The following is a 24,823-nucleotide window of genomic DNA, read 5'->3' as shown; positions in this document are numbered from 1 at the left end:
TCCTCCTCCTCCCCCCTCTCTCTGCGGCCCTGCCGCTGCCCTTTGCCCTTCTTGTCGTCTTCTCCCCCCGTCCCTTCCCCCTCCCCTCTCCGCCTTCCTCCCCTGGGCCGGGGGCTCCATCCATGGCCCGGGTCTCGAGGCTCCGGAGGCCGGGTGGGTGGGTGGGTGGGGTTGTGTTTTGTGCCCGCCCCGCTCCGGTGTGTCGGGGTGGGGTGCCATCGGTTGGGGCAGACCGCAGTATTGAGCAGTGCTGCGATCCGCCATTCGTGTCCCCGCTGCGCCACCGTGCCCCCCCTCTATTTTTTTTAATGCACCACACAGACTCACTGACATGACTGGGAGGCAGGTGGATCAGAGCGGGGGAATATCATTTCCCTCTGCTCCATCTCACCTGCTCTCAATTTTAATGCACCACACACACACACACACTTGTATATACACTGGGTGGGGTCACATTCACGGTGTAGGGGTAGAGTTCGCCAGTCGGCGAGCTGGAGAACTCAGTAACAGGGTTAGCTTTCACTAAGAACGCTGGGGTGACGATCGGGGCCTTTCCCCGCTGGGCCTGGGGTTCGGGGGTGCCGCCCATCCCCCGGTGCTCCCATCTCCCCTTCTGCCCCCGGTGTTCCGTCCCTCCACGCGGCAGGAGGTGGGGTGGGCGCGGGTGCCCTCTCCGCTCCTCTTTTCTTTGATCCTTCCTCGGGTCTCCTGACAACCTCACGACTCTAGCTGGATTCTGAAGTATTCGGTTTAGGTGAACGGTATGGGATTTTTAATAGGTTTTAGGTGAACTAATGAGTACACACTCACACACACGCACACATGCACACATGCACACACACGCACATGCAAAATAAAAATAAATAAATAAATAAAAATAAAAGAGAGAGAGCAATGATGATGAAACAAAAAAAGGTATGGTGAGTAGCGTCACGGAGCAATAACTCGACACTCTTCTCTGTTGCTGCCAGGCTGTAATTGTGGCCTGATAACATAATGGGCAGAAGGTGTGTCGGCAGGATTCACCCTCCAGCTGTTTCCCCAGCAACTGCAAGAGAGAAATCAGAAACAGAAAACAGCAGAAAACCAAAGCATAACATTTGTTGCATGTGCAAACTATGCATTTGTGTGTAGCAGGCCAGTGGCTGAATCTGGTGTGCTGAAAAATGATTTGCACTTCATGTTACTAATTTCTACAAATGACAGTTATGCCTATTTTTGGGGAGGGGGGACACAAAGTAATGCATTAAGTCTTCGTATAGTAATTTTTAATCAAACTACTATGTTAGGTATAGTAACACGTTAGAAATTGCAGTCATTATTAAGTAACGTGTTAGATAGTAATGCGTTACCGCCATCATTATTTTAACAAGTAATCATTTAGTTTAATTTGGTTTTATGGGGAGGTTGTGGTTGTTTGCAGCAGTAGCTGAAAGTAGTTTGTTACAAAGACCAGAAGAAAAATCCTGTGGTAGTTTGTTGACATTATCAAGTATTATTTGAGTTAATCCTTAAATCAAAAGGCTTGTTTTTTTTTGTTTTTGTTTTTTAAGCTGTGTATGAAATAATCAGCTCTCTAAAACAGGTTTTGAGTGATTCCCACATAATGGAGTACAACATAGCTGGGGTGCTGTTGACTAGATGTAGACAAAAATCTATTTCAGGCAGACATGTTTTGTTTTAATGAGCTGTTTGTCAATCGATGAGGATGGAACTGCCACAAGTGATGAGGCAAGGTGTTATTAAAAAATTACATCTGTACAGGGATAAGGTCAGAGATCACCTTAGGGTGATACTGACCGTTACGAGGGAGATGGCCCTGTAATCATACATCCATCCATTTTCTTAACTGCTTTTCCTCACAAGGGTCGCGGGGGGCGCTGGAGCCTATCCCAGCTGGCTTCGGGCAGTAGGCGGCGTACACCCTGAACTGGTTGCCAGAGACGAACAACCATCCGCACTCACAATCACACCTATGGACAACTTGGAGTGTTCAATTAACCTGCCATGCATGTCTTTGGAATGTGGGAGGAAACCGGAATACCCGGAGCAAACCCACGCAAGCACAGGGAGAACATGCAAACTCCACCCAAGAAGGCCGAAGCCCGGACTCGAGCTCATGTCCTGTGCAGTGGGAGGCGGACGTGCTAGCCAGTCAACCACCGTGCCGCCTGGCCCTGTAATCAATCAAATAAAAATCAGTTCTTGAGTATGGTTAAAAAAGAAAAAGAAAGGAGAACTGTTGGGTCATGGGATTAGATTATCTACGAGGGTCAAGTAAAATGTATGTTTGCATAAATTAAGAAATCAGTGAACTAGATTTAGACTTAATTCCGCATTAAAGCGTGATTTGTCTAGTGCAGATTTTATAGTGTCCAGTTGAAATCTCCACCCAATATCAACACCTGGAATTTTAATAAGTCTTTGTAGTCTGGGTCACTTATTCCAAATGTTCCTCCTTTTTGCTTAATGTGTCATCTTTCTCTCCATCAGAACAGTGACAACAACCACCAGTTCTCCATAACAACACCCCCTTTTGGGACCATCTCTAAACAAAACTGTCGGAATTGCTGGACACATGTCACAGGTAGAGTTTCTTTTCTTGCACAATCCTTGAGTGAGACAAACCAGAAGTGGGCAGAGTAGCCCAAAATTGTACTCAAGTAAGAGTACTGTTAGTTTAGAATAATAGGACTCAAATGAAAGTTAATGGAAAGTAAATGTAGCACATTACTACCCACCTATGATAATAACAAACCTGAGGAATTCAACGTGTTTAGATTATAAATGCAACTCTTTTAACACTGGTATGGTTGAAATAGTCAATTACATCAAGCACATACCACATACACATAGATTCAACTACCTTCTCCTTTAAGTATTTGATAATGGACAATATGGTGGAATATTGTGAAATATACATGCTGCCTATAATGAATTTTGGATCTCTGTAATGATAATAATATAGTGGCAGGAATCTGTGGGAGCCAAAATCATTAAATGCAGTAAAACTCTCATGATAGATTATTTGAGTGCCGTTTCCTTATTTCTAGGTTGAGCAGGAGAGTTTACTTGTACAAAGGAAGATGTCTGACCTTGAGTCAGTACTGCAGCAGAAGGACATAGAGTTGAAGGCCTCAGAGACTCAAAGGACTATTCTCGAACAGGACCTGGCCACCTACATTACAGAATGCAGTGTAAGTAGATTCAATGGCATTGCATAAACTATATGTGAATATGTACAGCTTTTTTGTTTAGTACAATGTGTAGTACGCCTTTGATAAATGTTCAGATAAGAGTATTTTTTTCCTATGTTTATATCTATATGTCTATTTTCATGTGTCCCGCTCTCAGAGCCTGAAGCGTAGTTTGGAACAGGCTCGTACAGAAGGTACACAGGAAGATGACAAAGCATTACAGCTCCTCCACGACATCCGCGAGCAGAGTAACAAGCTTCAGGAAATCAAAGAACAGGTAAGACAATGTAGTATCTGGTCATTTTGTCAGTGTTTATACGATTGTGGCTTTTATATCCAGTAAGGTCCAGAAGCAGCAGATGAGATTTTGTGAATTGACCTTTATATACCTCCAAAATATATGTGAAATAAATGAAACTTTCAAGATGTGACTAAATTGTAGACTTTTCCAATTCAGATATTGCAATATTATTGCATTTACCATTTTGGAGTTACAGCTATTTTATGCAGATTACTGCCATGTTCAAGGTCTCAATAGTATTTAGAAAAAGTGTACTGCTGGAAATCTGGATCTCATGGGCCCAGTATTTTCAAAAATATACTGATCCACTTTTCCAGATACCATTTTCCTGATCCATGAATCAGGATTTCGTACCCTGATATTTCAAAACGTTGCTGGATTTGGATCTGAATAATACCAATCCTCTTGGATTGAGATTTCCAAATCCATCCCGCCCCTAGGATCACAGACAGGGGACAGCTAAATCAATACACCAAATGCCAAAGAGGCGGCCATTTTCCCACTTAATGGCCAATTGCTCAGGGAAAATGCAATATTAATCTGAATACCGTGTTTAGTGGAGACACATACAACATATTTAAGAAAATTTTGGGTTGATTTCCCCTTTAGTTTTGTTGCTGTTTATTTTGGGGTTGAGACAACTTCTTTTTTTCTTTTTTCTTTTTGACATTTGGGGAAGTTGAAATTTTCCAATTAAATAAAACATAATGATATTTCATTTCTCAAGTATATCTCTTTACAATATTAATTCCATGAAGTGCAAGAGATACTTATATATTGATGAGTATATCGCTGGCGTTGGGTCAAAACCTTGTACTTGCTAAATTGTCACTTCAGGAGACCCCAAAACTGCGTGTTTGTTAGACGACTAACATTGCATCATCAAACAGAGCAAGCCATTTTCAACACTTTAAATTGGACAATAATTTGTAAAAATGACACCCACCAATGTGGAATCACCAAAAGTATAGATTTTTGAAGAAAAAAAATATTTTTGAGGTTTCAGTGATATATGAAACTAATACATGGGAGTACAGTCTAATCCTACTATGGGGTGGGATTAATTTAATGCTATTTATCAGGATCAAACTGATCCAGATTTGGGACTGAAGTTTTGAAATACTCCACGGGCTCAAATCTGGATTTCAGGCAGGACTGGATTTCCCCAAATTTATTTGAATGTTCCAGATTAAATGTGATTTGAAATACCCAATTTTGGATCAGATCTGGGTTTAATCCTGGTGCATTGTGTTTGAAATACTGGGTCTTGGAATTCAAATTCTGAATTTTGTCTGCAGACGCCTTCAATTGCTGCTGGTCTCTGGGGCTTGCTGCCTTCTGTTTTGTTTTCTGGGCTGGCAGGTTCACCAAAGTTTATTGATACTGTACTTGTACACTGAAAGACGTGATGAGGTGAATTGTTAAATGTACAAGGTTACTGAATTCAAAGACTTTTTGAAGGTTGAACTTGAATATCAAGCAACCCAGGAAAGTCGACTGACTGCAGCACTTTTCCAACTGCTTATACAAGTTGTGGCACACACGGCATCAAGTATTTATGCTTGATTCACTCAGTGTGCAAATCATGAAAACATCACTGTATGATACACTGTACGTATAATATGCATGCAGCATTTTAATTGACAAAATCAATTGTCTTCAATCAGTGTCATATCTCTTTAAATGTTGTTGTCAAACTGACAATATAGGAATATAAATAAATCCCTAAACTATTTGATTATTTTTAATAGAATCGATGGTTTTCGAAAAAGCAGCCGTTTTCCATCCAAATCTAGCGCTGGTGCTGGCACGGAATACATTGTGCAGTGGTTGCTATGGTGATTAGAGCACGATACCTTCGAGTGAAGAGAGCTCTGATGCAGTGGGCAGGCTGGTCGTGATGAGATGCTGGGTCGTAGTTCATACTCTTTCACAAACATCATTTTCAGCCACTTCTTCATCCTAAAATCAAACGAGATATTCTCTGATTTGATTGACAAGCTATGTCTGCATTTCATCTCGTGTGTTGTGCACATATACCACTGTACCAACTGAAGCTTTATTAGCAACATTTGCATGTCTTTTTGTTCTACTGTTGACACATTTACCTGTAGTCTTGTCATGCATTCAAATGACTGATTTTTAGAATTTTTTGACACCTTTAAAATTGGTGCTGACATACTGCATATTGTTTCTGACCAGCATTGGTGAAAATAAATGACCAAAAAGTCAAGTGTCACTTCTCATACTGTTTGGATAGATGTTTAAAGATGAATTATAAAGCGTAAAAATGTTTGCAAACGGCGAAAGAGGTTTAAATTGGGACATGTAGGAGTGACTAAAATGGTTCATGGATCAGGCGGCTAAATACTTCCTTATCTGTGGGTGTTGGTAATCCGCACTATTCCGCTGTTTATGCAGGTGAGATTCTCTGCTTTTGATAAAGATGTAACAAATTGCGAGAAAATGTTTTCTTGCCACCGCAAAGAGGCGTTCAGGCCACAACTCACTAAATCCACAAATATATATGATTTTGTTCTGCGATTCTAAATCGCTAAACTGGTGATAATCAAAATGTTATGGCTCTAACCTTAACTCAGTTGATAGTGATACTGAGGCCCCACTTTAGGTTTGGAGTTTTAAAGCTAAAATCTTGGGTGTTGATTTTCCTTGCCTTCCTTTCCTTCCATGTCTTTCCTTCATTGTTGTGTTTATTATTTAGACCAGTCTGGCCATTTGGGTACAAAATGCCAATTTTGATCCTTTCTTAGTGTCAGATTTTGAATAACAAATAGATTTATTATGGCCAGTTGACTTCTGCTTTAAAAAAAAAAGAAAAAAAGAAAAAATACATCTCCTATGAAATTGTCCAACATGTAATGTAACTGAAAATACTGAGAGGGGCTTTGTGTATCTAATCAAAAGTTTCACACTTGAGGATTGCAATTTTTTAAATAAAAAAATAATCTCAAAGTCCTGAAGCTGGCATCAATCGTAAAACACATTCTATATGCTTTTGTTATCTAGTCTTCTCCACAAGGCGGGGGATGATAAGTGTCACATCATCAGTAAAACTGGCTGAACAAAATATGATCTTAGAACAAACAATAATGTGTGTTTTCAAATTTATGAGTCAAGTTTTCTGTTCATACGAGTGCTCCTTTGCGCCGTGTACCCATTGCAGGCTTTGAGACCGGTATTTATTTACACTAGCTAAATTCAGCATTTCATCTTGAAAAGCATCTGTCTCCCACGCACATCATTTGACTTCAGTGTTTGGCATTTTCATGCAGAAGCCATGCACAATTTAAACAAATAGTAAATAGTGAGGGGGGATTGATTTGTAACTTATGCAAGACAAAAAAATGGTTTAATTCGGGGCACATATTTAGCAGATCCATCATGTGTGAATAGTGTGAATAGCATTTGTTTTTATTGCAAAAGTGTGTATGAGCATGTGTGTTTTTCTAAATACCATTACTTGTATGATTAATACTCACAAGAAACTAATAGGAGTGACAGTAAGAGAAAATAGCAATTAAATGTGAGCCCAAGTAGCCCAAAAATAATCAGATGACATAATGTTGACAATGACATAAGATACAGAATCAGATAAAAATGGCTACCGAAACCATATCATTGAATCTAGTAATAACATTTGTTTCTTCCCCCAAATTGAATCCCTTCCTCAAATATATTAGCAAATTTTATCATCGGCTGTTGCCAGCATCATTTGCCCTATTCCGTGTTGAGCCTCAGAGTCAGAAGATGCTACTTTTTATTAGTGGGATAACTGTACGGATGTGCCATTTAACCCGATAAGACGGATGCTCTGTACTGGTAATTACATCAAGGCTGTGACCAATCACTTTTTGACAGACATGTGAATTAAGTGACTATGGCGTTTCATATTTACTCCCAACATTACTTCACTTGCTACCAAGTTGTCTGAGAACAGTCTTGAATTGTACTGTCTGCAAAATTGCAGCATGCTTTTTCCCATCCTATTCAGTTTGAGCGTAGTTAGCATCATCACTTATGTATGTAAATGCTCACATGAATGATGTAGAAGCATCTAACAAGAACTTTTTTCTCCAGATGGATTCAGGTCAAAAAACACTGGGACTAACAGTAACCTCTTTTCCATTTCTGTTTCACGGGGTAGTTACACAATTTGTATAACTATGTTAATTTGACAATGTTATATAAGTAACCTGACTGGGCAACTATCAAATTGTGGGCACTCTGCTGAGTATAATCAGCTTCTATTTGGGCATTCCCGCTTTTGCTGCTTTTCTGTAAACATTTGCTACGTTTTGACCACTAATTACTTGGTTTCTATGCAGGAATATCATGCCCAGTGTGAGGAGATGCGAGTTTCCATCCGACAACTGGAAGAGGACCTGTCAGCCGCTCGTCGTCGTAGCGACCTGTATGAGGCCGAATTGAAAGAGTCTCGTCAGAACAGTGAAGAATTGAAGAGGAAGTCTGGAGACTATCAGCATCGGTTGCAGAAGGTGTTTCATTTTCAATTTGGACCTTTTATTTCGTGCTGTAGAGTTGGGTTGAGAATTTTTTTTTTTTTCTCAACGGTAGCCATTATTTGAAGGGAGGCTCACTGACACATTTATATATGCATACTGTATATATTTTCACAGGCCAAAGAGCAAGGAAAAGCAGAGGCAGATGAGGTCATCACCAAGCTGGAAAAGGTATTTTATCGAACCTGTTTACTAGACTATTGTGAGCTACTTTCAGAAGCAAGTCCGATAATCTGCATATTGAAAGCTGTGATTTTTTTTTTTTTTAGACCAATTCGGAGCAGCAGGCAAAGCTCCATGATCTTCAAGAAAAACTTTCCAAGGTAAAAGATCCTTGTTTGGAAATTAATAATTTATATACTGTAATTGCTAAAAACAAAAGCAAGAAAACACCCTGATAGTTTTTCACACAAGCTTTGTTTAGCATCTCTGACCTCATTCTTTCTCAGTCATTCCCTTATAATGTGGCCTTTATGTCACATTTGGCCTATTTTGCGATCCAAAAGCTCTCCCCATTGGAAAATATAATTTGTTCTGAATGGCCTTTTTCTCCAGATAAATGTTCCAACTTAACGTCCTTTCGAATGGCTTGACTCTACAGTATGTTTCAGATACACAAGATCGCCTGAGATCAGGTTTTGGTTACATTCTAATTTGAATTATTTGCCACTGGATTATTTTGGTATGAGTAACTGTAGCAGAAGAATAATTATATGCAATAAATAAAATAAACTAATATAAAACATCAACTTTACCACCCACTTGCTCTAGTCATAACTACAGTATTTTCTGCACATATCGTAATATTTAATTTAAGGTATGGTTAAACTGATTTTTTTTAATGATCTGTTGGGGAATTATTATTTTTTTGCTTTTTATTTATTTATTTATTTGTGTATTTATTTATTTATTCATACATTTATTTATTTATTCATACATTTATTTATTTTTACTATAAGAGTCTGAGGGTCAGCTTTTTACCATTTTTTTTTTAATCCTCCTGTTTGATCGTTGAACTGACCTGCAACTCATAGCGCCCCATGTCTTTGTAGATTTTTGAGACTCAGTGTTCTATTTTCGTCCCCAGTTCAATTCTAGCGTGGTGCACAGACTGCGCAGGGGCAGATTAAAGACTAAGTTTAAGTATTTTCGCAGACCCCTGCAAATTGGCACAGTGTGGCACAACTTAAATTGCTTTGCGCCGTTGTGGGCGTAATCACAGCTGAGTTGGTTCGCATCCAGTTGAAGTAGCTCCTCTTATTAAGATGCCACGACTGAGGAGTGTGCAGGTAGTGGAAGAAGACACTGATTTGCTTGTTTGTAGCAGGTCAAGGCACACAAAGTACATTTATAAGGAACTGGAAGTAGACCGACATGGGTGCTAATGTAAAGTTGGAGAGAGCACCTTTCACCTGGATTGTATGTGTCCATGTCCAAAATTAAAGCACCCCTGTTCAGCTGAAGCGTTTCAGGCTTCTGCTCTCTTCTGGATCATTGAGCATAAACAGCTAACATCAATAAACACCTAACATCAATAAACACCTCAAGGCAGGGCGTTGGCAAATTATTTCCCTTGGTAGCCACAATTTCTGGAAATTATTCTTTTCCGATTCCAATTCTACCCCTGCAGTTTCCGGTGGTCCTGCTGACCAGTTGCAAGGATTATAGGAAGGCATACTATACAATCCAAGACATGCAGTTCCCATGGTTTAGAGAATGGGGTTGAGCTGCAGAGGTTTGAGGTAATCAAATCTGGATTCTGGTGTGGTTCTGATACGTTGAGTCATATAATAGTAATAATAATAGAGTAAGAGCAACAGGTGAATGGTCATATTACCACTTAAAACCATAAGTTTTGCCGAGGATAGGGAGCGGGTAGGCCTTCAAATAATGAAACTGCGTAGAATTCACGCCCATTCAAAAGCGTTTGATTTTTGTTTTTGTCCATCCCTGTTCTAAGCAGACAGTGGCCTAGCAGCTCATATTAACACTGCTCATATGCATTATATATCATATTATTCTTGATTATAATCTGCTTTTTTAAGGCAAAATAGGGCCCATACTGCTGAACGTTTTGGCCTGCACTCTGATCTGAACTTGTTTTTTTAAATGTTTTTTTTCCATGTTATGATGGCGTCGCAATTCTCCAAACACAACAAATAAGCTTCCATTAAAAATGAATGAGGCGCCAATGGAATTTGTCAATTTTTCCTGATAGTAAGGGCATTTGATCAATTCTTTGATCAATCTGCAAAATAAGTAATCAGAATGGCCTCTCAAGTCACAAGCAATATTTTCTTTAATGTATTTGTAAAGGTGTTCATTAAAAAGTTGAAGTTCAACTCTTACTGCTCAATGTGTCTTTTCATGAGAGCTGCTCAAAATGTTCAGAAAAATCAAAAATGTTCTGTATGGCCTTGGGTAACTTGAGTAACTTGTGAAGGGTCAAAACTTATCTTGGTGTGAATCTGCTGATTAAAAGAGGGAGAGCAAATTAAGCCCCCCCCCCAAAAAAAAAAAAGATGGTTTCGATGAGTATGAATTTACTTTGTACACATACAGTAAGTATCTTCTTCAAAAACAAACAAACAAAAAACACTTTGGTGCATGCAAGTTACTTTGTATCTATTATATTGCTTAAAGCGAGGGAAAATCGATTAACTTGGCCCCTGACCGCAATTTCAAAGTTTTGCTCATTTCTCCACCAGAATCAATATCTTGCTGTTTATACATGCTCTTATTCAATCAGTTAACCGATATTGAAAATGAGCATATCTGGGCGTTCTCCAAGCCTCTGTGTGCTCACAAGTGTCACATGAAATCAATATGGTTTGTGAGAGCAGCTTGTTTGAGGGGAACGTTCTCTGCTAAATACACAGAAAATGCCCAGTCATTCTGGGAGATATTGTTCCACAGCGTAAGAGGGAAAAGGTGTTTCAGCTTGGTGCTTTTCTGGATGCACAGAATCCGCTGATTCTGCCATCAACTTTAGTCTGTCATTTTATTTACGCATCGTGATGAAAGCTATGCATTAAATGGCCGTGTGTGTCAGAAGTCTGTATGGGGGAATTTTGTAAAATGAAAAGCACACAAGTACAGGTATTTGAAAAAAAAACAAACAAACAAAAATGAAAAAGGACTTGTGTGTACCTCTGTGCCACATGATACTACATGACTCGGAAGACCACTGATGTGGTGTGGTGTGATGTTTTAATTTCAAATGTACCAAATGTGATGATGATGCCATCTATTTGCACTACTGTGTTCTCTGATTTTATTCAACTATAGGCTACATAAGTACTTTTTGTGATACATATTATTTATATATGATGTGTGATGATGTGTATTGCTGCTGTTAACGCTGTGAATTTCTCCACTGTGGGATGAATAAAGGTGTATCTTTTCTTATCTTATCTATCTTTACACACTGCTAGCATATTAGCATTTGAGCTATTGGCTTTTAAAATAGCACTTGACCACAGGGCAGAATGAAAATGCTTACCCACAATGTGCATCAGGATTTTTGCCACTGGGATTGCTATTATATTATTATTATTGTTATTATTATTAATTCTAATTTCTACCTGACCACAGGACCCAGCGTCAAGTCCTTATCGTTCTGCTTCAGTGCTTTCTGTGCTCAGATTGCTGTCTTCCTATATATAATAGCATACAGACCGTTAGCATGTTAGCATTGTATCAATTGTCAATGGAAATAGCACACAACCACAATAAAAAGTAAAATCCTTATCTTTATGCCTCAACGGTTTCTCAGATGAGATTGCTAACTTGTTAAATGTTAACATAGCTGTTAGCATTTAGCATTTGATCTATTCTCTTTCACAATAGTACCTTACTGTAGGGCACAATTCCTTATCTGTATGACATTGTGCTCTGTTCTGTACTGTTGTTTTTGTTGTTCTTTTGTTAGCATGCCAATCTTAGCATTTCAGCAACAGTCATTAAAAATTGGACCGTTGTAAGACTTTACTTTTTGTTGACACTAAAGTCAAAAAGGGTCCACTAGACAAGTCCAACCCGCAATGCTGTTCATTCTTCACAAATGCTGGTTTCGAAGTTGTAAAAGTTAGTTTAAAATTTCCATGGGGATTAGGTTATTAGGTGTACTGTGTGATAAAATTGTTAGTGGTGAAGAAACTCTAGATAATAATTTAATTAATTGACATTGAACAAATTTTAGGCATTCAAATCCAGTTCTGAAGCTACAGACCATCTTCATAGCATGAAGATGGCCAAAGAGCGCATGGAGCGAGATTTAGAGAGGCTACAGAACAAGGAGGACTCCAGTGACAGTCTGCGAAGACGTCTCCGTGAGACTGAGGTACACAAACAAACAGGATTTTTAAAGATTTCTTCTTTTAAGATTCATTCATATAGGACAAAGCAACTTTTAAATATCTGTCCACTGTAGTGACCACTGTCCCTGAAAGGATTAAAGCAGGCTCTTATATTAACTGTGTGCCGTTACGTACGCAGCCAAATTGAGAAGACTGCCCGAACCTTCAAGCCAAATTGTCAATATGTGAAATGATGTTTGCATTTGTGTGGGCGTGTACAGGATGGTAGAAAGACACTCGAGAACCAGGTGAAAAGGCTCGAGATTGTTGAGCGCCGTGAGACCAAAATGAAGGATGACATTCAGAGCAAGGGCCAGCAAATTCAACAGATGGCAGATAAAATTCTGGTAACCCACCTTTCATACTTACTCTTTGTAAATATATGGTATGGTGTGGGAAAACCCCACTCTATCTAGCTATCCTATCCTATTCTATCTGTGCATGGTTGTCTATATGAGACCTGTGATAGGCTGTACCCCTCCTTTCATCTGAATTCAGCTGGGAAAAGCTTCACCCACGGTCCTAAATGGATGGTTGGACGTCCATGATGTTAATTTTGTCGGAGTGACTTTTGCCAAACCAAAATGAGTCAGCCTTTATCTGTGTTTTGCGACAATCTGCACTGTCTAATACATTTTTAATTTTTTTTGCAGGCGCTTGAGGAAAGTCTGCGAGATTCCCAAGCCACAGCACAGCGGTTGGAAACCCATCTCAAACAGAAGGAGAAGCTCTATGAAGATAAAATTAAGGTTAAATAAGTTAATGTATGCTCGCTGTGCAATGAAAAATAAAACAACAATAGAATGCAGGCCTAATTTTAGCGAGTCTTGCTTTCGTCAGATGAGCTGTAGGTGTACATCTTTTCACCATTCTTTGTCCTGTTAAGAGAAATACTGGTTTTGTGGGTTGCCTGGCAGATATTAGAGTCCCAGATGAAGGCGGACATGGCTGATAAAGAAATGTTAGAGTCCAGTCAGAGCAAATATGAGGAGGAGGTGCAGGAGAAGTGCAGCATCATCAGTGAACAGAAGGCGGTAAGAGCTGACTAGCTAGGAAGTGACACTATTCCGGGCATCTTTTCACATTTATCACACTGACATAGATTTTTGTTTACATTATCTGGGTTTGTTTCATGTAGAGGCACAAAACAGCCCTGTCCTTAGGTCCATGATATACATTTTTGTGACATTGTTATTATTTCAAGTTCTACTGTTAATATTTTTCATTTAGACCATAAATGCAATGGAATCTAAGATGAACAGTCTGGAGCAAAGAATTGCTGAGTTGTCGGAGGCCAACAAGCTAGCGGCCAACAGCAGTCTCTACACCCAGAAAAATATGTAAGTAGTGATTGCTGTCTGTATCCTTTAACTCCGCTCTGTTCATTCTGCCCTTTTTTGGCATTGTATGTGCGTTAGATCAAATCTTTAAGAAGCCTCACCTCTTACTGAGCTTTTTACACCTTTGGATGTGTTCTAATGGCAGGAAAGCCCAGGAAGAGATGATCTCAGAGCTTCGCCAGCAGAAGTTCTACTTGGAGTCTCAGGCTGGAAAGTTGGAAGCCCAGAATGCCAAACTTGAGGAGCATCTAGAGAAAACAAGTCACCAAGAGCACACCCACAAGAGTCGGGCTTTAGAACTGGAAACCAGGCTCAGAGAGGTTCGTATTGAATTTTGTATTGTCATCTTGCTACTGACTTTCGCGGAGGATAGAACTTCAATTTTAGGACATTTTAAAGATTTACCACAAATAAAATAAATATTGGGATGATGGATGGATGCTCCTCCCTAAATGTGGATTTCCCCCTCCATCTCTCTTCCTAGATTGGACTGGAGCATGAGGAACAGAAGCTGGAGATCAAGCGTCAGGTGACAGAAGTGACACTGTCTCTGCAGGAGCGCGAAGCCCAGATCACCAACCTCCAGGCAGCTCGACGCGCTTGTGAGAGCCAACTGCAGCATGCCAAGACTGAGCTAGAAGAGACCACTGCTGAGGCTGAGGAGGAGATCACTGTGCTGAGAGTGAGACATGGATGGAAAAGGAGGAAGTATTCTTTAATGCCGTGTTACTCAGGTGCTGAAATGTGACTGTCTATCTTGTCAAATCTGTCAGGCACACAGAGATGAGATACAACGAAAGTATGATGCTTTGAGGGACAGCTGTGCGGTAAGTAGCACAATATATTTTAGTCTTTGCATGAATATACTGGCTGCCATCTAGTGATCGAGGTTGTTGTTTTGCACGTTTATGTGTATAAAGTTCTATACAGTGGATATAAAAAGCCTATAAAGCCCTATTCAAATGCTAGGTTTATGTGATATTAGCAGGGACCAATATAAATCTTTTCCAACCTTTTTCCACCATTATTGTGATCTATAAAACATTTTTTTTTTTTTTAAAGAGAGATAAATACTTTAGCGGGCAAGTAAAAATAACGGATCCAATGTGGTTGCACAAGTGTCTACAACCTCTTCTAACGGAATATGTGGCTGTGTTAAGAATTAACCAATCACATTCAAACTGTTAAATGGGAGTCAGCATACACCTGCCATTTAAAGTGACTCTAATTAACCTCAAATAGAATTCAGCTGTTTTAGTAAGCGTTCCCTTTTTGCAGTTACTTCTTTTAACACAAAGCCATGGTCCACACAGTGCTTCAGGGGGATACGACCCCCCCCCCCTCCAAGACATTGAGTACGGTGAAAACAATCACCATCAAGTGGAGAGAAGATGGCACAGTGATATTACAAAAAACTGGACAACCCTTCAACATTGATGGAAAGACCAGAAGAGAATAGGTCAGTCAGGGAGGCTGACAGAGGCCAACAGCAGCATTGAAGGAGCTTCAAATATTTGTGGCCAGTTCTAGCTGTTTAATGCATGACATAATAAGTAACAACAGTCTGCCATCGTCCTCATATGTCTGGGCTATGGAGTAGGGTGGCCAGACAGAAGTCTTATCTAACAAAATACACTTGTAATCTCTCAATCTCCGATACAGTACCTAGGGTGAAACATGGTCATGGCAGCGGTCATGCTTTGGGGCTGTTTTTCCTCAGCGGGGCTTCAGACAAGGCTACGGTAATTTTCCGGCAGCTGGGAAATAACAGAAAATTACTTTCTTGTAAAAAAAACCCCCAAAAGAACGGTAATCTTCCGCCAGCTGAGGCGGCAAAAAAATGCTGTGAAATAACAGAAAATTACTTTCTTGTAAAAAACAAACAAAAAAACCCCAGTAATCTTCCGCCAGCTGAGGCACCCCCCAAAAATGCAGTGAAATAACAAAAAATTACTTTCTCGTAAAAACTTTTTTTTTTTACATTATTAAAGTACAGTTTTAAACTGTATTTTTACCAAGATTGTATGTAATATAACAGTATATTACAAAAAAATAATGTGATTAATCTTTCAACACGAGTAATAACTGTTGAAAAACTAGATATTGGGTTTAAAATTGCAATAGTTTACTGTAAGGGTAATTCATTTACAGTACATAGCAAGTTTTGAATCTTTCTGTTAATTTCTCAGTAAATATTAATGTGCTTTTTTTAGGGTTTTACATTTTATTCAATTAAATAACAAATATTTGTGAAATTACGATACATTTGTGAATACATTTTAACAATCAATATATGTATTTCTAATGGAGTTTGTAAAAGAACATAAATATTGTGTGTTTTTATAGTAACAGTGATTTCATGTTATTTTACATTTGACATGTAAAGTCTGTGTTTATTTTGCAAGTAAAATTCAGTTATATTACAGTTCTTGTTTTGTTTTTACAGTGTATTATGTCATATCACAAAAACCCACATCTGAGTAGGGGTGTGTAGACTATTTATATGGTGTCATTCATCAATCATCACAATGTCATTCAACACAATGAAAATAAAATGAAGAGTCTGTAATTACTACTACTATACTGCACTGAAAATGGAAAGAACAAGTGATACACAGATTGAGCTGCTAAGGCACCAGACAGAGATCTGCAATGAGTCTTGCATGCCACCACGGTATTTGTCATCCCTCTCCCACTGCCTGCAAAGACCAATAAAAGAATAGCTGTCAATCAAGATTAGAAACAAATTTGTATTCACAAGCATTGTTTAGGATTCAAGGAATATTATATTCTATATGATATGGCGCGAAATACGATACATTAGGTTCCTTGTTAGCCCAGTCCCAAGACTTGTAAAAATAAATATAGAACAACAATATAAGATAAAACAAATACAATAAACTGTAATTGACTGGCCTGCTGACCAGTTCAGCCCCAGCGGTTCACGCCCGCGACCCTTTGAGGAAGCGTGGTTCAAAGACTGGATGGATGCTGGTCCTCTGCCTTAGTAGTCCTGCTCCGGATGCTCCGTAGCCTGCATGAGCGGACCGGATAGAAGATGGTGTGTGTTGGGTGGGTTGGGTTCTGAGCAAGTCAATTGCCACTAAAAGATCCCAGAAGCAATCAAATAAAAACGTTATTTTTCCTTTTACTCCCACATCTTACAATAGTATGGAATCAGCACTGGTGAGGATGTATATGGCAGGGGAGGGGATTTGAATGACAGACATGTGAAAACTCTACTGATGATCACCACAGCATCCAATTCACTGTTGACGTCTGTACCACGACTAAAATATTCTCATGCTGCTGTCAATTTCCTGCCTCAGGGGAAAAGACGTTCTGATTCAACGCACAACAGATTTATTTAATAAAACATTTACTTCTTATGCCCTTCCCCCACCCTCTTGAACATACGCATTGTACATGTTCTCCTTAGAGCTAACAATAAGGGAATTGTAAAATAGTCCTTCATCAGACTCCAACTGTGTCAAGAGCAAGCATGGATGATTAGAGTAGGAAGAAATGATTACCCTACCAAATGATGAAATGATTATGGATATTATTAGGCTATTATATTTCCAACTTAAAACCTGGAGATTTGTCTCAAGTGGTTTCTCTGCATGTTCTTGTTTTACTTGTACTCTCAGTCTTCAACATAACTTATTTCAGGTGATCACTGACCTGGAAGAACAACTGACCTCACTGACCCAAGAGAATGCTGAACTGAACCGCCAGAACTTCTACCTGTCGAAGCAGCTGGATGAAGCATCTGACGAGAGAGAGGACCGACTGCAGCTCAGCCAGGATGTGGACCAGCTGCGTCGAGAGGTAGCTGACCGCGAGATGCACCTTAACAACCAAAAACAGGTAAAGTGCTGCAGGTCGTGGTATTTGGTTGCGTGTGTGTTTTGTAACCCCATTGGAGTGTAATAATTATTGGTAAATCTCACTGATTCTCCTTTGCAAATAATTCACTAAATACATGTTGATGTTGTGCAGACATGACATATTTCAGCTTAATGTGTGAGGTAGTTTTCATTTGAATTTTAGTTGTAGCAAATACACCACATTTCCAGTTTACAGTCCAGTACAGTCACAATTCATTTTAGTTGGCCACATTACAAATGAGTTTGTTAAACCCTGATCTGGTTTTTATTTTCACTTGTGAAGAAGCTATGTGACACAGCGTAATCTAGCAACAAATTCGATAAAGGAGAGCAACGGAGGCCTTTTTGTGTTCAGCCTTCATGGAAGATTGCTTTTAATTTCAATGAGATAAATCTTGAGAAGCAGATGTAGTTTTTCAGGTCATCATAAAAACACCCTTTCCAACCCACCGCTTACAAGGACACAAACATATTGTAAACATTTACAAGATGAAAGACAGAGAGGATTGGGTGGCCTAAGGAATGAGTACAGAGCATGTCAGGATTAAGCACATCAGATCTCACGAAAGGGTCATCAGGTAAAAGGAGTTTAGGGAAATACGCGGGACCAACACCATTAAGACCATTAGGAAATTTAAAATTGACCGGCAACCAGTTCAGGGTGTACCCCGCTTACTGCCCGAAGCCAGCTGGGATAGGCTCCAGTGTCCCCCGCGACCCTTGTAAGGACAAGCGGTTAAGAAAATGGATAAACATTTAAAAATCAGTCATTTAAATGTATCCTGGAACACACGGGAAACCAATACAATGTTTTTTTTTTAATTGGTGGAATCACCTTCTTGTCTTCATCAGGACACCTGCTGCCGAGTTCTGTTATAATTATTTGTAAGCGAGCATTTTGGACATTTCGGAAGATTTTGGGGGATGGGGGAGACCAGAAAGCAGGGCATTACAGTAGTCAATCTGATTGGTGATAAAAGAATGCATTTTTTTCCCCATACTGGCCCGAGAGAGAAAAGGGCGGACTCTGGCTTTATTCTTCAAGTGATTAAAAAATATTTTAATGTGTGGTATCAAAGTGAGCGGACAGTCTAAAATAAAACCCAGGTTTTTAACATTAGATAAGGGGTTCTTTCAAAGATATTGTTGTGGAGGAGATCTTTTCCTGCGCGTGTTCGTTTTCTTTCGGGTAGTGCGAATGTTGATTATCTGGATACAGGCTGGAGATCGATGAACAGTTCCTTCGAAGCTTTTATTTCTACAGAATATTCCGGGTACAAGTGAGTTACAGACAATGGCTGCAGCCTCTCACAAGTGTGAAGATTACAGAGGACTTACAATATTCTTATACTATCTTGAAGGGCGGTACCACACAGTTTCCAGTAAACAGTTCAACCGGAGTTTGACCGGACATGAGATGAATTCAAGGGCATCATTCAAACACAGACAATGGCCCATTTGAGGAATAGAGGAGGTTTTTCAGTCATGACTGCACCTGGCAGAAATTGCGATAACACTCACAAAGATACATCCACAGAACAAAGCTCTACTGAGGAAATAAGGAAATGAAAACAGTTATGACTAAATCTGGATAGAAGACCCTCTTCAATATGGTTTGGTATACTTTGGTTACAAATTTCTTTCTCTGGTCCTCACTGCACTCGAAAAAAAAAAAAATAGAACATCAGATTTCTCTGCGCTCAGGCATGTTGTTTTCTTCAGTTCAGCCTGATTGACGGTGGGTGGATACTCCAGCTATGCACCTGCTGCTGATTTGTATTCATCTGCTTTAAAAGGTAGCTGAAACCACTCATTAGCTGTCAAACTATTTGCCATTTGTGTCACACTGCAGCTCAATTCCGATTTTTTGCACTCCAGACCTGGGCCTCTTTCGTATGTGGATGGATATAAATTGGATATGTTTGCGATGCGTCTGCGCTGTGAAGGCTCATCCACACGCATTCGATTTATACGTCATCAAAAACCTGATATGCGCTGATCTGCGCAGGCGGCAGAGAGTGCTTGGAAGGGAGACTACGGACACGTCTGTGAATATGCAAAGCTGTTATGAGTAACAGTGTTAACTTTTTATTTGTCTTTAATTTAATCACACTTGAAACATGAAGCATAAATTTGACGTGTGTGGCTATAGTAGAAATTCAGCCCTGCAGACGGTTCATCACACACGTCAATGACGCAACGTCATTTTCAATTAAATGAAATGAAGATATCGAGGAGTCTTCCCTTATTTCCCCAAAATATTTCTACCTCTTCAAACCTTACTACTCTACTCGTTATGAGATGGAAAAAATGAGTTAGACGGGTTTCTGCTCTGATTGTAAAGGAAGCCGAGGACAGCAGCCAAACATGAGCGAGCGTGAAAACAGCCCACCAATCGGGAGCGGGCGTTGAATCAACTTTGTTTCTGTTTCCGGTTTGCGACATATGGGCCGCGTCCCAGTACTTGCGCTTCCGCCTTTGTGCCCCTCGGGTACGCGTTTCACGTCAACAGGTGCGGGGCTGCGAGTGTGTAGTGTCTGTCTCATTTCAGATAGTCGAAGCGGCCTCCCGCGGATGAGCGGGAGCGCGCGGTTGGGGGGCGCAGGGGTGGTGGTGCGAGTGTTGGAACGCAGCCAGCAGTGGTCGGAAACGCCGCAGATGTGTAAAACCCGGAAGTCCTTGGCATCTACTCCACTTATAACACGTCCGCGAAAGGAGTCCACCAGCCCACCAATCAGTAGTGCACGTTGGCATAGCTAAATTTGCCTATGGCACTGATAAATGTCGCTTGGTTCGGCGGCTTGGCTGGAAGGAAAACGTTGCATTGAGTCGGTCGGGGCCATATTTATTTCCGTAAACTCTGCAACGTGACGTCATTTGATTTGGGTGCACATCACTCGACGTGTGCTCTTTGCGGATGCGAGTCACATCACAGGCGCGTTGCGTTCACATTGAAGTCGCATTTTTTTTGTAATGTAATGTAATGTACATAAAAAGATCGGATTTAACAAAAAAAAATCCGAATTGGGTATCACGCAGTGTGAACATAGCCTAAGTTGTATTAAATAATTTTGAATATTCCCAATAATTGTTATTTAGATGTAATGCAAAGCTCATAATATTACTAAAAGTGACTTAACTTAATATTTTGAACATAAATACATTACACAAGAAATACATCCATTTTCCATTTCTTTGAGTGCACTGACGACTACAACTTCAGTTTTTTCCTGGTTAAGCTAGAGACAGCCCCCCAAAGACCGTGTCAATAGTACAAGAAATAAGCCATTTGGTATCAATGGGGAAGAGTTGGCAAATTTCACATGGTGAAATGCAAATATGTACTCAGCTGTGCTGATTATCCCCCCAAAAGCACGTTCCTTATAAATGGGATGGTTATTTCAAGTAAAACAAAGTGTGCAACATTTATTGGCAACGATGAAATAATCTACTGAAGTTTTGTTTCTATACTTCTCCTGAAGTGCTGCTGTTATTTTTGCTTTCCTCGGTTTATAACGGAAAGCAGTTTTAGTGAGCTGTCTCACCATTTCTCCAAGCATTCCACCCACATTCTCTAATGTATCAAAATGCAATAATTGCATCGACAATCTCATAGCTTGCTGTAAACTGAGGACCGTTATGTTGTCAAGTCTCATTTTAGTCCGCTGGCTTTGAATATTCTGCACCCAACCCCCCCCCCCCCCCCCAAAAAAATGTCCGTATGTATTTATATCAGCCACCAATAATTTTTCAGTACAGTCTGCTTTCCCTTTCCACCTCCCACTCATACCCAGCCAGACGCTATGACAGACATACATTATGTGATATCTCCACAACCTGTGACAGGAGACCGAGACATCTCTCCCAGCTCTGACAGCGCAAAGTGTAAACCAGGCAACAGAAACTCTCATAATATTTCGGCATTCAAATGTGTAATATTCCGTTTTGCGCTGCGCGGCAAGAGAGCGAGGAGGCTGTGCGATGTGAGCACTGCTCTTGTGGGAGGGTGTGCGTGGGCGTCCTGTAGCGCTCTCAGTCCTGCCGGTTGTGTAACCAGCAATGGAAGGAATAGACAAGGGATGTGGTGCTGTGTGGGAGGGAGGAATGTGTCATCCCCATCACTCCCAGGTTGTGTCAGCTGTGGAAGCGTTGGACTTCAGAGAGCTGTGATGCTGCAAGACCAGCACAGGCTATATTTATCTTGCAACGTTTAAGATCAGCTCTTTGTGTAGGCCTTGTGATGCAAAAAGTAAAAATGGCCTGTGACAAAAAGTGTCATTTAAGACCCCACACAGGTATTGATGATATTATAGAACACCATTCATGACAGCAGTTTGGGTCCTACGTGTTAATGGACTTGAATCATTTAGTTTATTTAGGGCCAGCGTTTTTTTTAACATGGAAAAATACCTCCGTCATTCTTTTGAATAATCTTAAAAAATGCTGAGGTGGATGCCTCTTGCGTACACAGTTTTGCTGTTATCACGGCAGTCGGCATCAGCACAGCACAACTGGACTTTTTGCTGGACTTAGTGGGTGTGACAATCAGTGGTGCTTTAACTTTAAAAGGGATGTCAACCTTAAACATTTCTTGACAATAATATGTTGTATGTGACCTCACTATTCTAAACATGATATTCTGATTAATATTACATCTGTGGAATATGAGTTATAAAGCAAAGTCCAGCCATTTTTATCCATCTCAGGGAGCGGCCATTTTGCCTCTTGCTGTAGACTGAAGATGACATCACAGTTGCACAGGGCCCAGGCAACAATCAATCACAGCTTACCTGTTTTCTGAAGCTGGGCTCTGATTGGTTGTTACCTGAGACCTGAGCAGCATTGATGTCATCTTTAGTTGACAGCAAGTGTCAAAATGGCCACCCCCTGAGATGGATAATAACAGCTGGATTTTTCTGCTCAACTCATATTTCACTAACACAGAATGCCCTATTTAGACCAGTGGGGCTGCATAGAACATATTGTCAAAAAACCAACAACATTTGGGTTGACTTCCCCTTTAACCTTAAGCCATTCGAAAACTTTCATCTCAGTCTAGTTTGTTTTCATAATTTTGCTCTGAAGCCAACTTTGCTCTATTTGCAAAGGTTTACAATTCAGTTTGATGCTTCTTATGCTTTTAAATAATGTATTTTTCTGAGACGTGCTGGGCAAATCCTCCACTCATCCGTGTCAGCAGTTTTTTTATTTATTTTTTACTGCCTCAGTGGAGTGGCTTCAGCACCAGTGATGGCAGCTGTTTCTCCCTAAAGGCCCACTAAAAATGTCATCACTGATCTCCTTTGGCACCTTTTTAATTTACTGAAACCTGCGCAAAATAGTTTGCTGACCACAACTCTCGGGGGCATCCATTGATTGAGGCAAGAACTTTGAAGGATGCTGATGTCATGACGTGTTTTTCTTATGTAGTTGGTTCAACCATTCACCAATTAGTAACCAAACGTGCATAGGTAACCAGTGTTTCCCACAGATTTGAAATCTACTTGGGTAGGTGGACTTGGGAGGCGGGGGTTCTCAGTCTGTTACTTGCGTCTCCTCTAACCTCATGATCCACAAGTGAGTGATGGCAAACTAATGTATATCTGGTCGCAACACGTTTATATACAGTTGAAGCCAGAAGTTTACTTACACTGAGCATTTTTTGTCTCACTGTCTGAAGTCAAATCAGACTAAACCTCGCCTTTTCAGGTCAGTCAGGATCACCAAAATTATTTAACTCTGTTAAATGCCACAATAAAGAGAGAGATAATTTCTTAGAGAATTGTATATGATTTTCTTCGAGGTCAAAGGTTTACATACATTTCCTTAGTATTGATGACCATTTCCTTTGAGCAGCTTGAGTTTTCAAAGGTTTTGGGTAACCTTCCACAAGTTTCTGACAGTACTCTGTGGGAAGCCTGGCCCATTCATCCTGACAGAACTAGTGTAACTGGGCCAAGTTTGTTGGTTGCCTTTTCAGATCTGCCCACGGATTTTCGCTGAGATTCAGATCAAGGCTTTGTGATGGCCACGCCCAGACATTGGCTTTTTTTATCCTCAAGCCACTTTTTACATTTTTGGGCAGTATGCTTAGGTTCATTGTCCATTTGGAAGACCCATTTGTGCCCAAGTCTTAGCTTCCTGGCTGATATTTGGACCAAAACACATTTATCTCTGGGACACAGAGCGCGTCTCCTTCCTAAAGGGTGTGATGGCTGGACATTCTCATGAGGTCTATATTTGCATATAATTGTTTGAACAGATGAACGTGGCACTTACAAGCGTCTGGAAATGGCACCCGAGGATGAGCCAGACTTGTGGAGCTCCACGATTCTTTCTCTGATTTCCTGGCCAATTTCTTTTGATTTTCCCATGATGTTAAACAAGGTTAGCAGAGTGTTGAAGTTGTGGCTTTAAATTCATCTTCAATTGTGTCATCGGGCTTCCCCTTGTTCTTTAAAGACATAGTACTATTTGTGTATGCAAACTTTTGACCTTGAAGAAAATCATATACAATTCACTAAGAAATTCTTTCAAATTTTTCTGGCATTTAACAAAAATAAATAATTTTGGTGATCCTAACTGATTTGAAAAAGGCGAGGTTTTTAGTCTGATTTCACTTCAGACAGTGAGACAAAAAATGAAATGTGTGTTTTTGCACAGTGTCTTCTGGCTTCAACTCTCTCTCTCTCTGTCTCTCGCTCTCTCTCTGTCCATGGCAACATGTTGTCGTATTAAATACACTGATTTTGAAACATATAGTAAAATTAATTTACTTACTTCCACATCCATACGGTCTGTGAAAGGCCTACTCTTTTTTTTCCGATGGCGTGAGCATTTCAAAACATCTTCTCCAATTCAACATACTTTTGTACACTTTCAATTAAGAGAGTATGGTGATATGACTTAAGTTTTTAATTCTACACATTTAAAGACATGTTAAATGATTGATTTACGTCAGAAAACTGCCCATCTTTAGGCTTGCATCATTCACATAAAAATGTTATATAACTGCTCACCGTTTCTCAATTTAATTTGTTCGGTGCTCCCAACAGACCTGGTTTCGATTTGCGGAGACTGCATATTTCTTTCAACACTTTTCACGTGTTTAGCACTTGTAAAATAAGAAAAATACAATTGTTGGCGCTACTAATGACACTAGGCGAGTATGTCGCTATGACTTACCAGTATCTTTT

The 24,823-nt window shown here is 40.0% G+C and overlaps 1 protein-coding gene across 8 annotated transcripts in view; it reads left to right on the top strand.

The window, feature by feature from the left end:
- The window catches only part of citb (citron rho-interacting serine/threonine kinase b), a 56,207-nt gene that overhangs the window by 6,888 nt on the left and 24,496 nt on the right, over positions 1-24,823 (top strand). For all 8 annotated transcript variants that reach the window (XM_077560281.1, XM_077560288.1, XM_077560284.1 and 5 more), the window contains exons 2-16: positions 2,494-2,587; positions 3,054-3,197; positions 3,355-3,474; positions 7,845-8,015; positions 8,157-8,210; positions 8,309-8,362; positions 12,241-12,381; positions 12,619-12,744; positions 13,051-13,146; positions 13,315-13,431; positions 13,628-13,737; positions 13,883-14,057; positions 14,222-14,419; positions 14,511-14,564; positions 17,410-17,607. In XM_077560281.1, the coding sequence (XP_077416407.1) occupies positions 2,579-2,587; positions 3,054-3,197; positions 3,355-3,474; positions 7,845-8,015; positions 8,157-8,210; positions 8,309-8,362; positions 12,241-12,381; positions 12,619-12,744; positions 13,051-13,146; positions 13,315-13,431; positions 13,628-13,737; positions 13,883-14,057; positions 14,222-14,419; positions 14,511-14,564; positions 17,410-17,607 (1,767 nt within the window). In that variant the 5' untranslated portion in view covers positions 2,494-2,578. The remainder of the gene's footprint in view (positions 1-2,493; positions 2,588-3,053; positions 3,198-3,354; positions 3,475-7,844; positions 8,016-8,156; positions 8,211-8,308; positions 8,363-12,240; positions 12,382-12,618; positions 12,745-13,050; positions 13,147-13,314; positions 13,432-13,627; positions 13,738-13,882; positions 14,058-14,221; positions 14,420-14,510; positions 14,565-17,409; positions 17,608-24,823) is intronic.

The sequence above is a fragment of the Vanacampus margaritifer genome, chromosome 3 (genome assembly GCF_051991255.1).
Source record: "Vanacampus margaritifer isolate UIUO_Vmar chromosome 3, RoL_Vmar_1.0, whole genome shotgun sequence".
Classification (NCBI taxonomy): domain Eukaryota; kingdom Metazoa; phylum Chordata; class Actinopteri; order Syngnathiformes; family Syngnathidae; genus Vanacampus; species Vanacampus margaritifer.
The sequence above is the reverse complement of the archived record's forward strand: the minus strand, read 5'-3'. Positions and strand labels throughout refer to the sequence as shown.